General features: G+C 45.3%; 1 protein-coding gene across 10 annotated transcripts in view; it reads right to left on the reverse strand.

Moving 5' to 3' along the window:
• The window catches only part of ZNF532 (zinc finger protein 532), a 107139-nt gene that overhangs the window by 26558 nt on the left and 64250 nt on the right, over window positions 1-16331 (reverse strand). For 9 of the 10 annotated variants that reach the window (XM_039230501.1, XM_039230495.1, XM_039230499.1 and 6 more), the window contains 3 exons: window positions 13327-13503; window positions 6956-7118; window positions 2930-3211 (listed from right to left, as the gene is read on the reverse strand). In XM_039230501.1, the coding sequence (XP_039086432.1) occupies window positions 2930-3211; window positions 6956-7118; window positions 13327-13503 (622 nt within the window). The remainder of the gene's footprint in view (window positions 1-2929; window positions 3212-6955; window positions 7119-13326; window positions 13504-16331) is intronic. The other variant, XM_039230502.1, reaches the window with a different exon arrangement.

The raw sequence follows: 16331 nt of genomic DNA on the forward strand, positions 1-16331 counted from the left end.
CCTGAACAAAGATAAACGGGTGGACTGGAAGGGGAAGACATGCAGGGATGAGGGAAGGGGCTGCGGAGAAGGAAGGAATCACCAAGTCAGGTCAGACACCAAGCTTCTGGTGGCAAAGGCTGGTGGGGGGGGGGGCAGGGGGGCTTGGGTTCTGCACTGGACAGGCTAAGAGTTTCTGTGAATGACCCAAGAAGCTGAAACATTCGATAAGCGGCTGGATTTGGGGGACTGGAATGCAGGCAAGAAACCGCAGCTGGAGACGGAGACTTGGAAGTTATGTGCACGTATACATATACGATGGGTGAAGCCCTGAGACTCACTGAAATCTCCCAGAGACAGAGCGGAATGTTCCCAGGACAGAAACCTGATGGGTGTCCTAGCAACCGGGAGAAACCCAGGAGGAAGAGCAGTGTTCAACACTTGGGGTAGAAAATGCTTCGAGGGGGCCCTGCCAATGGTGTGAAATACTGCAGGGGTGGGGGTGGGGGCCAATCTAGGAAAAGACAGAACAATGTCGAACTGCCTCGGTAGTTAAGGAGGTGGGTTTGGTGACGAGGTGGAGCTGAAACCGAAGGGTGGCCAAGGAGGAATAAACAGGAGGGGGAAAGCGCAGCGAGCAAGGAGCCTGCTTGGCCATCAGAAGGGAAGAGACAGAAAAGACAGGGGGCAGGAGATCAGAGGTTTGCGGTTTAAATGGAGAGGTGACGGGAGTGTTAGGACCGGAGGGAAGAAGAACGGGAGCAGAGACGAGAAGCCTGTAGGCAGGCCGTCGGGAGGTGCAGGGATCTGGTCTGGTTCGAACAGTGGAACGTGTGCACGGATTTCTGACACACGGACAGCACTCCGTTCATTCCAGCGCTTTGTGAAGGCACTCCGTCCCTTTCCCTTCCCCGCCTCCCCGCAGTTCTCTCCAGCTGCTGCAACCGAATCTGAAGCATTCCAAGAGGCAGGGTCTCAGCTTCTTCAAAGCTAATCCTAAAATCCTGCTAAGCCCCACGCTTCCTCGGGACGGATAGCTGTCTCCAACGGGAGGGACACGCGCCGTGCCCAGCACGTTCTGTGCACATAGCCAGCTCAGGGCATCAGGTTTTATGCCACCGTCCTAGAGCCAAGAGTTCAAGTAAGCGTTAGATCTCATCATCGCGCCACATCTTTCTCGGAGCTGCCTCTTCATCTTTTATTATAGACCCAGTAATTGTCGGATGTGCAAGATAAAGGTAGTTTATTAAAGGAAGGGAGGAAGGAAGGAAGGAAGGAAGGAAGGAAGGAAGGAAGGAAGGAAGGAAGGAAGGAATTTTGAAATGTTCCAAGATGGTTACCAAAATCTCAGATGTATAAGAAATGAAAGCTCTGGGTTAGTTAGATGGAGGTCTGCACCCGTTTCAGCATTTGTAAAATCCAGCTTTGGGTGCCAAGAAAAAAAGATTTTTCCTAGAATCACCACAGCGGGCATGGGAAGATAACTACAGACAGTGAGTGTATTTATACAGTAGATGAACCAAGTACTGCCCCTTAAGAACTACTCAGTATTTGCAATGAATATTGTTAAGATGCTGCAGCCCACTGGGGGACCCGAAAGTTGAAATGATTACAGAAGCAATGTGCTACTATAGCCATATATATGCTGTAAGTAATTTTTATGTGAAGAGACACTGAATTAAGTGTATTCGGACCAAATAAAACATCTTTTTGCAGGGTGACCAAGTTCGTACCATTTGGAGATGGCAGGGGGGTAAAACATGTCAACCACATGAGCTGCTCAAATCAAACAGTATAAGTGAGGTTACAAAGTCTTCTCAAAACACTTAATTTAACAAACTTTTCACGGATCTCATATATACTAATTACCAGCCAATTCCTGTGTACTTTTCACACAGGTACCCCAAGGAAAACTATTTGGTTTTATTGCCTTAAGTTAAAGCAGTGAAGACGGCTTCTTTAGAAGTGCACTGTATCTGAACCCAACGATGGATCATAGTATCTAAGAGAAATAAGCACCCATGAGGTGCCTTGGGATTTGACACAAAAAGAATACAGCTCCTATTCTTATCTAAAAATTCAACCTGGGTCCAACCAAATTTCTAAGAATCACGGGATAATGAGAAGCAAATGAAACAATGTCAAAAGAAAGCAATCACGCAAATCCAGAAACGTGGGCGATGACAGAAAGGATGTACAATCCGATCTTTTAAACAAATCAATAGCACATTAAAAAATAAAATGGAGGGAGGACTACTTTGGCGTAAAAGATTTAAGTAAACAAACACCAAATGCAATGCAGGCTCTTTCTAGAACAACCCAACTTTGAGACCACCACTTTGAGAGTAATATTAGAAAATAATCTTGCTAGATTTATTAATAATAGGCATTTAAAAAAATTCCTTGTTAGTTGGAGAGGTGTACTTACTATTTTAAAAAGAATACAAATATTGCAAGTCCTTTTTCAGTGATTTTGAGGTATAAAGCCTATCCTGGGAGTTTAAGAAGGACGAGGTACCTCTTCCCACTCCCAAACTCTGGAAACAAGCACATTCTGTCATACAAATTACTCCTCTAACAGGGGCGCCTGGGTGGCTCATTTGCGGTTAACTGACTCTAGGTTTCTGCTCAGTTCATGATTTCATGGTTCGTGAGTTCCAGCCCCACCCGGGGTTCTGTGCTCAAAGCTCAGAGCCTGCTTGGGATTTCTCTCTCCCTTTCTCTCTCTGCCCCTCCCCGGCTCACTCTCTTTCTCTCTCTCTCTCTCAAAAAATAAACATTAAAGAACAAAACAAAACAAATACCCCCTAACAGTTTCCAAAACATCGCCTTCTTTCTCTCCTTTCCTCCTCGTTGGTTAATTGCCGGCAGGGCTGAGCGCAGAGCAGGCGCTGGGGGTCTGCCAGTCCCGTGCAATTCCTCGCACTAACGGGGTGACCTCCGCTCTTACCTTCCCGTGCTCCTTTCTCACGTGGGAAATGTAAACATCTCTCTGCGTGAACAAGCGGTCACACTCCCAACACGTCCACCCGGGGCTGGCCACCTTCTTGGGCTCCACGGATTTTTTCACAGGTGATGGAGACTTCTTTTCCAATTTCTCTTTCCCGTTCATGGATCTGGTATCCTCTTTGTTTTGATTTGCTGAATTTTGAGTTGCGGGCTTAATGCTCAAAGGCAAGTTTATACCCAAGTTTGGAGGCCCTTCAATACTTTTCAATGTTCCATGCATAGACTATGTTACAAAAAGAAAAGAAATATCTATCACACATCGTTACCACCGAGAGAAAGCGCGTGTGGACTATCTTAACACATTATAGATATTCCAATATGATCTTACATTCATTCAGAAACATTTCTTAATATAGGAAGAAGAAAACCGAGGCCAAATGTACACTTGAAAAGAAACAAAAAGAAAATTAACTTTTATGGCTGCTCTAAGTGACGCAAATTTTAGTTCCAAATAATTTCTGAAAACTTATTTGCCTGTGCCATTTTTAAATTCTTTAAAAAAGACTTCTGTATGGAGTCCAAATTATTCCCGGCTGCTTAACCTCCCCCAGGGAACCAGTGAGTCCTCTCTGCAACACACTCTTTCTGGGGAAGAACATTTTACCATCACATCTACCCAGAAAGGCGTGAAGAGGCTGACACGCATCAGGTATTCAAGCCCCCAGCCGGTCACCTTTAATAAACTCCTGAGACACTTGCAAAGTTTTTTCCCTCCCTTTCATACTTTCCGTGTTCTTGGGATACTTGTAAAGAGTTTGGGCTTTTGTTGGGGTGTTTTGGGGGGTTCTTTCAATCTCCCTACACCCTACTCCGATCTATCCCTTCTTCCTGATGCCACCCGGGCTTGTGAACCATACACAGCAGATACTCAAAAAAGCCTCTCAGAGTTGCTTCGGTGTTTATTCTCATTAATGTAACAGCCACGAAGCTACCTCAACTTAAACTCGCAGGATTCCAAATTCCACTGGGGTAAAATTAGTGCCAACTGGTTCTCAAGGTCAGCTTGTTTTGGTTTTTAATTGTGTTCTAGAGGCAGAGTCGTCCCCTCCCTCCGCCCCCGCCTCCAAAAAAAAAAAAAAGAAGGGAAATCAGTCTGTGCCTCAATGACATAGAATTTCTCTTCTGAACAGGGCCATCTCATGTTGCCAGCGTTCAGGCTTGTAGCTAACCTCTGGGTCCTGAACCTATAGAACCTACAGAAAGACACAACGTGACACACGTTTCCGAATGTGCTTGGGGTCTCCTCTGTCCCACAGACCACATGGAACAGATCTCGGTTCCATAGCGTTCAAGCAGGAAGGTGCTCCCTCGGCCTGCTCTCCATCACAGCTCCTCAGGAAAGCCTGCCTCTAAACAGTGCCAAGAATTTGCCAACCTCCCTCAGCACCGTCTTACCCCGGAAGGAAAAAGAGGGTCTGTAATTTCCAGAGTACTGGTCTACTCTAAAACAGGCCCGGGAGGAATGTCTGATGTCCTCTGGCAAGAGACAATCAGGGGAGAGATCTCTTGGGCCAAAAAGCTGCACACTGGCTTCTCGACGACCTTGTGAGGAAGCCGCTTTCGTGTTTCAAATGGCCTTTTTCAAACCAGAAGCGAAGCTTTTACGTTTTTAGCCATTTAAAACCCAAAGAAAGCAAACCCCTAGATTTTCTAGCACATTTTTCATACGTTTCTAGGCAAAAACATTTTTGCCAACTGAAAGCTGAGGAGAGGGTAATGTATTAAAACACTCTTGTGGAGAAAAAAAATAAGTAAAAGAAAATAAAAAGGAATACTCTTCTGTCAGCTGACCTGACGGTGCTATGGAAAGTACAGAAAAGCAGCCAAAAGTTCTGCCAATGAACAAGAGAGCAATGACGTGTGTGTGAAAATGGGAATTTCTGGTTCACTCATTTCATTTTCACATCACAAGTAAAAATAACATTGTTTGGTAAAAACAAATATCTTTTTTTAATAAAAGAAATACAACTGAATTCTTACAAGCGAGCTTCCCCTAGGTCTTGTGACAACAAATAACTTGACTGATTGTAACTTCCAAGTTCGCTTTCAATGTCAATGCCGACATGTCTACAGGGATCCTACGCAGTGAAAACACCTACACTTTGGCAGAAGAAATGATACAAATTGGATTAAATTAGGCAAGTAAAGATCAACCTTTCCATGAAGATGTATGTGGGGAAACACTGTTCCCGTCCTTTCTCTTCATTCCTTCCTCGTGAAAAACTGAACAGCACAGCTATTAAGTGATATAAATAAACTCACAGGAGCTGGTGTAGATCTTAACGATAAAAAACAAAACAAGGCTGCCCCTAAAACTTTATCTTTATTCTCACCCATCCCCAAACACATACAGAAAGGCAGAGTACTTTAAATGTATAGAGCATACTTGAAATGAGAACGTGAGTGCGTATTCCCACTGTTTTCGTATCCTGTAGTCTTGTAACGGCTCAGATGAATATAAACAATTCTTTCATCCTTGTGGCCACGGGATTTTGCCACTCCTCTTCGGTCTCTATGTCTTAGAGCTTTCTATTCCTCCAGATTCGCTATTAACACAGGGAAGACCCTAACCACAAAGTCGACGACCCCACTTTCCAGATGTAAAGATGAGTTCCAGAAGGCAAATACCTTAAGAGCCTCTTAAGAAGCAACTTTTCTTTCCTTTTCTCTCCCCCCCCCCCATATAAAATATGCTGAAATATCTGGATCTAATTCCAAGGTCACTACGTTTTTATTAGCAGTTTTTAGGGTTTGTTTCCCCCTGATCATTCATTCAATAAATACTTGTTGTCAAAATGGTTTTGTACTTTTAGTGAAAACCTTTACAGTAGCTTAAGAGGATTTTGCTGTACTTCAAGTGGTAATGAGGACACATATCTCCCACGCATTGATTGCCCTAGTAGTGCCACGGGGCCACCTCCTTCTCCCAGCCACCAACAAGCAGGCCCTCTGAGACGTTACGTTCTCTGCAGCAGGCAGTTACATTGTGGGAGCGCACCTATGCTCAACACGGGAAATTTCGAAGAGTAACAGTCCATTCGTTTAACTAAGATGAGACTAGACGAATTCAGAGACGTTCATTTGCTCTTGAAACTGACCTTTCTTGAATAATATATTAAAAAAAGAGAAGAACTGAGAGAAAGAGAGATGGAGTTGATGATGTCGGGCCTGTTATTTTCTCTTTTTAGTAAGTCAAGTCCCTCTAAGCTCTGAGAGCTGACGCATCTTATCTCCTATGTGCATGGGAATAAACTTGCATGCCCCATCACAGTGGGTGTTTAAGAGACTAGGACTCAAGCTCTGTCCATCGTGAGCTTAAAGGGCTATAAAGAGATTTAGACGCCCCTTTTGGGGGTTAGAGGGGTGGGTTCTCCAAACTGGACACTTAGTTATTTCATTAACCAAACACTCACCAGGCACCAGACACTGTGCTGTATCCAGCACACTTCACTAATTTACATGTAACCTTGATAGAAAAAAAAGACTAAAAGATCGAGGGGCATCAATTATAATGCAAATTGGACTGCTTAAATAACCTCAAGAGAAGACCCTCATCCTAAACACACCGACATTTATAACGAATTAAGACAATTCGTGAGAGTCCTTGTCTCTTTCTAAATCCTGTACAAAATGGACTTCTCATAGAAAAGTAAACTTCATCCTTTTCGCATGTAGGACCAAAAAAAAGAAGACTAATAACTTTATTTTTCTTTTAGAATCAGGGCATGCACCCGTGACTCTGCGATGGTCTTTCTTGGTGATGCAGATCAGAACTCGGGAGTCAAAGGCGTTGGTCAAGTGAACGCCTGACGCCAGCAGTGTGTACACTGCTCAGGACCGACCGCCAGCACCCATCCCTTCCCTGAACAGCATGCGGCTGGCTTGTCACCTACAGCTCAGCCTCGACTTCGGTTCAACGCACGTGGGTCTGCAATTCACTTAAAGGACACGAGAGACGCGCACACACCTTGATGTGGTCCATCATCAGTTGCTTCTGTGCATATAAAAGGGAACAGTCGGGACACTTGAAAACAGACACCTTCTGGTTTTCGATGTGTTGGTCAAAGTGGCGATACAGCAGGGTTTGCAGGGTAAACACAGTGTCGCACATGGAACACTTATAAATTATTCTAAAACAGAAGAAGTGTGTGGACATGTCAGTCAGCCCTCATCTCCGAAGCCGAGGGAACTGTTAGTTTACATTGCAAGGGGGCAGAGGCAGTGAGAACACGTAAACACGATAAAAATAAAAACAGTTTATCTTTGAAACAAACTTTTGAGGGCAACTTGGCATCGCTCAAGGGCAGGTCGATCTTCACATTTTGAGTAAAGGTGCGTTCAACCGCCTCTGCATCGAAGGCGAAATTCATGACCATTTTATTACTTACAGATCTACATTTAACACGTGTTTTTACGAGATCTTTGCTTGTTTGTTACTTTCACACAGAGCAAAAGAACCCTTGAATTTTTCTTCTCAAGTGTTCTTTAAGATAACACAAGGAACACAGCCGGATGGTGGCGCCCTAACTTGATAAAGACTTTGTTAATGAGCTAGTAAACAGGGCTGTCAGGTGTGCTGCTTCCGTGAGCTATGACTTGCCCCAAAGTTTTCTTTTCGAGTTAGTAGCCCTTTTACCATCCAACTGCAGTATTTCTCTACGTGTTCTTAGTAAGGAAAGCCCTATGCCAGTAAACAATTATACACCAAAAAAAAGAAAGAAAAGAAACAGAAAAGAAAATCCACATCACTGTTGCTCCAATACTTGAATGTCTGTTTTGCTTAAAATGGTTTAAAATACTGTCTACTACAAACCACTTCCGTACCTAGTATTACTGCCAATCAACCTCCTTACACTGATTCATTATACCCGAACCTTCTGAACACAATCCCCTCTAACCATCAACACCTTCCACCAAAGCTCAGGCGGGAGGGAAAGGACTAGACTCCCCTGCTCCCAACCTCCACCTCCAGGGGCTTTGCTTTGCTAGCGGCTCATAAACCCACGTGTTCAGGATGGGTCACCTTTCTTCAATGACTGTTCCAGGTCCTCCTGGTCCTCAGGGGAGGCCTTAGGGACACCTGTACTGCCTTGGATGAATTTCGAGAAGTTCAAAGAATCCTTGGAGCTTAGGAAAATGGCAGAGAAACCCTGACTGAAGGGACAAGTCAGAGGGGAAAAAAGCCACATTGAGCTTCTGTTTGCTATTTCTACAGCAAAGCCAGGAAAGGCACGCCTCTTAAAACCACATGTCTTTATTCTCAGGGTCTTCTCAAGAAAGCACTTCTCGCTTTGTGATTCTGTCAAAAATTTACAGATTTGTCCTCCTTTTTCCACATAAAAGTTATAATTTAATTGGATTGAGTGGCATGGGTTTTTACAAGGTCTTGACCTATTAGTAATTTAGCACGGATCACAAGCACAGTTGAGTGGGGAGAGGAGAGGTGTTTTTGTTTGGTTGTTGTTTTTTTTTTCTTTCTAGAACTTCATGACTTCACCACTCAAAGGAGGCACACAAATGACATTGTCATCATGAACTTAACAAGTGTGACAAGGATGTTCATTTCCTCACTATTTAAAATCACTTAGAATTGAAAATAGCCCAAACATCCAGTAATGTAAGTACTTAAGTCAGAACAACTACATGATTTTTTTAAAAAGTATGCTATAGATGTATGCCGATGAATGGGAAGATTTTTGTGAAAATGAAAACAGCAGGTAACAAGACCGTATGTACGATATGATCACATTTTTTAAGGGCATAGAAAAGAAAGAGAAGGTTTATATAGCCGTCATCATCTCTGTGGGATGGTATTACAGGTATTCTCAACTGTTTTACTTGTCTGTCTTTCTCAATTTTTCTGTGATTAGCATAGAGCAGTAAGAAGAAAAGAATAGCTTCAGGAAGAGAATGAAAATTTACTGGCTAGGCTAAGAGGTTTTCTCAGGATTCTATTCCCAGATTTTCAGAAATATCTATTTCATGAAAAACAGCATGGCCCCTTTTATTCATGCCGCATTCCTTTGGGGAAGGGTTCTGTTTGCTTTGACTTTTTTTTTTTTGCTTTCTACTGAACAGCAAAGGAAAGTATAAAAGAGGAGATAAACTATTTACTTAGGCATTTTTCTGAGGAACAGTTTGCAGGTAGGATCTGGGGACACGGCCCCACGACTGCTAGCTACTAGAAGGGAGGTGAGGGCTTTACAGGGAGATCTGGCGGACACGCACTTGGCTGGACGACAGGAGTCAGGACGGCCACTGGAAACAGAGACAGGCAGTGTGTGCCTCTGGTGCGACACACATGGGGCTGCCAGCCAGGAGTGCGTGTCCCGAGTCCAGCTACAAGAAAGCAGTGGCGGACGGGGGTCACCCCAAGAGCAAAAGGCCGGCGTCCCCTTGAGGATGACCAAAGACGGGAGAGGCAGGGAAAGAGTGAGCAGCTGTCCAGATGGAAGAACGCGGACGAGACAGGACAGTTAAACGCAGAACACGCTTCTGGGTAGGATTTTGAACCCGAAACACGCACAAAAGGACATTTTCTCATCTATTAGAGAAAGTGTAAGGGGTCCCAGCACTGGGCAGTAATGTACCCAACACCGATCTCTGACTGGGAGGGCTGGATGGTGGGGGCGTACGTGGCTGTCCTTTGTGGGAGGAGAGGCAGAACACTGATATCTATGTCACGCTGCCCATTATTCCTGAACACGAGAAGAAGAGACTCAGGGAGAACGAAACAGTGGAGTAAAATTAAATGTCGCGAATGCTGACAATTAGGGAATCTGGGAGCGAGGGGACGTCAGAGTCTCTGTAGAGTCCTCTCAACTTTCCCATAGGATAGAATCTATTTTTGTTTTAAATGTTAAAATGGTGCTCGTATGTAAAAAAAAAAAAAAAACAAAGCCCAAATAAAAGCCTCACAGACACAGAGTCAGACCATGAAGACGGAGCAAACTCTCCAACTGACCGTGGAAGAAAACCACGGGGGGCAGCGCCAGGCAGGGGAGGGGAGGCGCCCGGGCACAGGCGTGGGGGCCGCGCGGTGAGGGAAGTGACGGGAACAGTGCGCCTGGCTTTCCCGGGACGCCCTGTAGTGTCGTCACGGGCCCTGAATGTCAAGCCTCTAGGTGTGACTGAATCCTACCCTCGCTGCAGGGCTGAGGAAATGGTCCGAGAGGGTAACCAGGTTCAGGGCGGGGGTGGGGGGTGGGGGTGGGGGTGCAGGCTAGAACTGAAGAAAAGTGCGGAGAATGGGGAAGGGGTTAAAAAGAAGAACCAGGAAGCTAAAACCAAATACCCACGTTCAGGTCCAACCCACAGCCTGCTACCCTTGAAACAAATGTAACAACAAATGGAATGAAAGATCGTAAGCTCTGAAGTCACCACCACAAACCTCTTGCTTTACTGTCACTGACTGAATCGGACCAAGCGCCAAGCCCTGTCCTGAGCAACACCCAACAACGTCCACACCCTCCACAGGCGAACCACTTCACATGGGCTCGGAGAGACTGGAGGATCCCGATGCTGCACAAATCCTGGGGGCCACGGTTCCGATTCAGCTCCGTCGGTCCCCACAGCGCTCCGCTATGTGGCTATCACACCTGTGCACGCACTGTATCTTGAAGGGACCTGTCCACAAACTCTCGGTCTCTTATGTAATTCTCGACTTCACATGGACACTGAGGGTGGCAAATAAACGGAAGGCACAAAATAGCAAAAAACCTGCTGTTCATCGGACGTCAAGGAAAGTACGAAAATAGGCACAAAACTTGATCACCATGAAGTCCAGAAACGGACATTCAAAATGGTCCAGAATCACCCAGAAAAGATTAAAGGGTGCTCACGGTTTTAAGGTAACAGCAGGGTAAAGCCTGACCACACACTGAAAAGCAAGAAACAAACACAGGAACCGTTAAATACCTGGCACCTGAGAAATACTACATAAATGTCACATAAAAATTTTTAAAAAATAAAAAAAATCATGCATCGTCCTTTTCAATGTGAGGTGCTAGGACTGAAGGACTTTGTGGGTGCATTCTCAGACCTCCACATCTTCTCTAAAGGAAATGGGGGGCGAAGCATTTTATACTGATCTTTTAAATGAATGCACATCATTTGCATAATGATGAGTCATTTGCATAACTGCCTGTTAACCAAATACCGCTAAGGGGTTTCCCATGCCTGAGTTTCCAATGTTGTGAAGGCTACTGATTTGGCAGAAGGCGGGTGCTGCACAGGGACGCAGGGCAGAGATGGGGTTAATGTCAAAAGGAAGCTTCAGATCAAGTGCAGGCCAGACAGCATTCCAGCATACCGTGGGAAGGAAGGGTTTCCAAGAGCCTGAACTGGGAGAGGGGGCAGGGAAGAGGGATCTCAGGGCACGCTGTAGTCCAGTCACAACAAACGGGGATAAAAAGAGCCCAAGAAGCAGCACCTGGTGCCGCAGCCAAGTCGCAGGGGAGGAGGTGCTTGGCCGAGCACGGACGTCACCTTGAACCAATGTGGTTAAGTGAAAGTTCACTGCTTTGGCAGTTTTGTTGTATCTCACCTATAATTTTTTTAAATGTTTTATTTATTTTTGAGAGAGAGAAACAGCACGAGCAGGGAGGATCAGAGAGAGAGGGGGAGACACAGAATCTGAAGACAGGCTCCAGGCTCTGAGCTGTCAGCACAGAGCCCGATGCGGGACTAGAACCCACGAACCGTGAGATCATGACCTGAGCTGAAGTCAGACGCTCAACCGCCTGAGCCACCCAGGCGCCCCTATAATTTTTTTTTTTTTTTTTTTTTAGCTTCACAGTTAGAACATAGTAGTCAATGCCTATCTTTAGGCTTGGTACTTATTAAGGAACCACTGTAGTGAAAATAATTTTAGGAAAATACTGGAATAGTTTTTTATTTCACTCAATTTTGGAAAATGTCGTTTTAGCTTATGTTAATAATTCGCTGCCCTGTATTCTCAGGTAATAACTGCTATTCCAGATTTCAGTAAAGTCTGATTTATTTGAATAAAGAGCCAAATCAAAAACTCTATAAACTGGGGGCAAGATACTGCTTTAATGTCCGGAAGCCTCACTGCCCTGAACACTGAAGACTGTGAAATGAGAATTCACTGAAGTATGTCTTCAGGGTCAAGACGCCAAGTCCTATATGGATCACCTAATCTGCGGTCTGAGGATCCACCGAGATCAGAGTCAAGGTCCTACCAGAACAGAATCCTATTTTATCATGTTTCATTTTTTTAGGAAACAGGGTCACTCCTATAGTGTTCAGTCATTCCTATGTCCCCAAAAAGCGAAGGAAACAAGCCAGACGTATATATAACATGAAATATCCATGTCCTGCCTCTAAGGTTTCCTCGACTGCAGATAGGGGGTGAGACCCACCAACAGATTTGGGCAGCAAACGTAGCCTCACATAACGATCGGATTCCACGCTGCTGTAAATAACACAGGAATCAAAAGAGCTTGACCGCGAGCAGCTAATCCACTGCCACGTATACAACGAAGAGGAAGTGAGGGAAGGATCAAAGCTGCCGCGCCCCCTCTGTGCTCCTGACAGAGGAATCATGTGCCACGCATTTTAAATGTCACCTCCTCTCCGCCCCACACGAACTCTGGGACGGAAGCACTACCCTCACTTTGCAGGGGAGAAAATGGAAGTGAAAAACAGAGCCTGTGATGGTCCCAGATCTCACAGCTGGTGGAGTGGGGAGGGGGGGGGGGGGAGGGAGGGAGGAGGCAGGACTCTGTGCCCAAGGCCCACGGTCCCTCCTGTTCGATGAGCTGCCCGTGACGCAGGCAGGCAGCCCCCGTCTGCCGGAGCAGACGCTTCGTCCTTAAAGACTCAACGGAGCAAAAACTACAAAATGAAGAGCAAGATAAAAAGGCAAAAACGAAATCTGTACTACCCAAGGACTAAGACTGGCTATGAGGTTAAATTCAGCAACCAGCGTTTTAAACTGACTTCGTATTATGAATGTTAGGACGAAAAGCACGTCCCTGAGGAAAGAGGGCCGTGGCTGATGGTTCCCCGGAGAAGTTAACTGCTAAACTCGTCATAAGAAAAAGAACCAAAATTGATAAATATTCACCTGCTTCGCAAAAAGTGGAGGACAAGAGCATAAATAGTAAGTGACACTGTTTTTCGGGACGGAGGCTTCACCTGGGAAGAGCTGAACGGGTTAGGTGGCGATGAGCTATGAGCTGTACCTCGCGGAGCCCCGGAATCTGTGCGGTGGCCTACATCTTCATCTCTGGAGTTTTCTTCCACAGAACTACTCCTTCCACTAAGTCACTAGGTAAAGCAGTGGCATAAAAGTCAGAAGGCAGCAGGACTTACTTTGGCTCTCCTATCTTGACGCCAGGATGCTGTGTGTAGGCATGGGAATGTGTGCTTGGGGCAGACTTAAACGCCATGGGACAAATAGGACACTTGTAGAAGACTTCACAGTGAGAGCCCTGGATGTGAGACTTCAGAGCGGCCACGTCAGAGTACACGACATTGCAATGGATACACCTGCCAGGAAAACAAACACGCGGTCATCAGCACGGGGCCCTCACACACGCGCACCTGCACGGTAACAGTCAGGTAAAACGAGCACGGCTTAATGGCCTCTTCAAGGTTTCTAATGGCTACTTCCGGAAGTATGTTTTGGTTGGGTTTTTTTTTTTTCTATTTATAACAGATCAAATTAGTTTTTATATATTTAAGAAAGAAGATCGTGAAGAAGAAAAATAAAACTCAAACGGTCTGACGCTTGGGCATCTTTAAAACTTTCGGGATTAAATACCCAAACACCAGACTATGAAGAGACCAACGGATCACGGGGGCTGTATCAGGGCCAACGGACATGGCAAGACCTCATGACCTGTGACTCTGGGGAACACTCCCACATTCTAGATGCTCACACCAGGCCCTGAGGCTCCTAACCAATGGCATTTCCAATGGAAGAAATCTTCGCTGCCTCGACCTACATGCCATCAGCAGAAGGCAGAGAGAATAAATCAGTCCTGGCTCCAAAGCCTGGCCACGGTCTCCTGGTGCACACTGATGTGGTCAATGTGTCTGGGGGTGATGGGGCCCGTGGGGCAGAGAAAGTTAACCACCTATGTTGTTTATCTCCTGGAAAATACGTTCAAGTACACTTACACTTATTTAATGAAATAACATGAATTATAAACTTCCGAAAAATCAACATCACTGAGTAAACTCCTTTCCGGTCGACTTCTTTACTTCTTGAGCATATAAATAATTGGATTGGCTCGTGAACTAATCATGTCTCGTCCCACAGAAACCAGCTCGACACTCAGACACGTTTCTCACCAACCTCGTCTTTCTCGTGCCGGGCTCTCAGCAACACTTACAACACATCCATTTGATGACCTCGTCATCCTCTGGCCACACCACATCCGAAAACTACCTGAGGGTGGTCTCTGCAGATGCTCAAGAGTCTGCGGAGATGAACCTGAAATGCACCTGAGTGGACACGCTCCTGGAAGTGAAGGTGGGAGCTGACACAAGGCAGGAGGGCTGTGGGCAGGGCCTGATCACTTCCGCGTTAGTCTAAGGTACTTCCATTCTAGGAGCCTCCCTTCCGGATTCATGGGGATGCCTCCAGTCACTCAAGAGCGGCATTCTCGGAAGTACTTGGCTTTTATGAATGTTAAGCTTTGCAAGCATTTCACCAAAATCATAATTACTGCATTAGCATTTTAAATGACTTAAGGCGTAATGTTTGAAAACCTATACAATAAAGGCACTAAAACAGAATGGGAGAATAACTAAGAAAGCTCCTCTATCTTATCTCCTTGAACCATTATTTTTGACAATTAAGCCACCCAAGCACATACTGGAATTACTTTGGGTTAGCCTGAACTTGGGATTGTCTTGAGCAGGTTACTGATCTTCTCTGGGCGAATGCCTCACTTGTAAAAGGAGAAGAGTTGAACTCAAGCACCTTTTAGTTCTTCCCAGCCCTGGAAGCCTAACGATTCCTAGGGAAGAGGAGGATCACACAAAACAAAAGCGGGTTATTCATGAAACAGGGGGATCCTCTGCACCAGCATCATAAACAGAAAACCTTCCCATCAAGGGGACACAGGTGGTGTTTCAAGAGTCAAGACCCAGGAAGGGGGAAAAGAAACGAATCCCTGGAGTTCTCTCAAGTCGCCTGAACTGGAAGGTTTAATGTTGAAGAAAATAAGCAGGAATTTAATGAATCTACGCAGCGGCTAATGGAGAAGTAGCTAAGGCGGGGTCCAAAAAGTGTCATGGGGTCCAAGGAAAAACCCTCCTTGATGTGAGGAAAGTAGAGAATTTAAAAAACAAAGTAAGAAGAAAGAGAGTTGTAAAATACCCACTGATAGGTGGAAGGAAAGGTTCAGGAGCAACAGAGGCCAATTGGGAATGGAAATGAGACAGACAAACAGAAGACAGAATTTGTAGGGTTCATATGGTATCTTAACGCTACTAAAAATCCAGCCTATAAATAAATGTTTCATATACCCGACGTCCTTTGTGTTCTAGGTACCAACCAAGTTTCTCTTTATGTAAAAAAAATTATTTGATGTTTATTTATTTTTGAGAGAGACAGACAGAGCATCAGCGGGGGAAGGACAGAGAGAGGAGACAGAATCGGAAGCAGGCTCCAGGCTCTGAGCTGTCAGCACGAAGCCCGACACGGGGCTCGAACTCACAAACCGTGAGATCATGACCTGAGCTGCAGTCGGATGCTTAACTGACTGAGCCATTCAAGTGCCCCCCTAAAAACATGTTTTTAATGTTTATAGTATACAGTCCTACAAATCCCCTTTCTAAATGCAGATCCAATGAATCAAGAAGTAGGAAAATTCACAAAAACCTTGGACTTTTACCAAATCAACCAGGAGCTGGGAGTGACCCACTCGGTACCTGGGAGATGCACTGTGCCTCATAAGGCATGCTGAATCACAGAGGCGAGGGAGGGAGGGGAGCCCTGCTCCACTTCTCTGGCCAAAGAAAAATCAAATGGGAAATGATGAAGTATGGAGCCAAAATGGAGGAGGGAACCAGAAGAAGGCCAAGGGGGTTAAGTCCCCATCAACTTATTTGAAATAGCAGGGGGAAAAAAAAAAAAAAAAGAATCAGGGTCAATTTTTTCCTCACACCTGAAGAGGTAAACGTGAACTAAGCAGAGTGCACACATGGTCATATCTTTACAGCTCTTCTGAGCCTCGAGTGCGAGGAAAAAACCTGTCTTAAACACAAATGCCTTAAAAATTCCAAGTGCCAAATTTAAGTAACTCTGTGAATGGGGGTAGGGGGTGGGAAGAAAAGCAAGGGACGGGCTCTTGCAATGAGCTGAT

Source organism: Hyaena hyaena, unplaced genomic scaffold, assembly GCF_003009895.1.
Source record: "Hyaena hyaena isolate Hyena2069 unplaced genomic scaffold, ASM300989v1 scaffold_47, whole genome shotgun sequence".
NCBI classification, from domain to species: domain Eukaryota; kingdom Metazoa; phylum Chordata; class Mammalia; order Carnivora; family Hyaenidae; genus Hyaena; species Hyaena hyaena.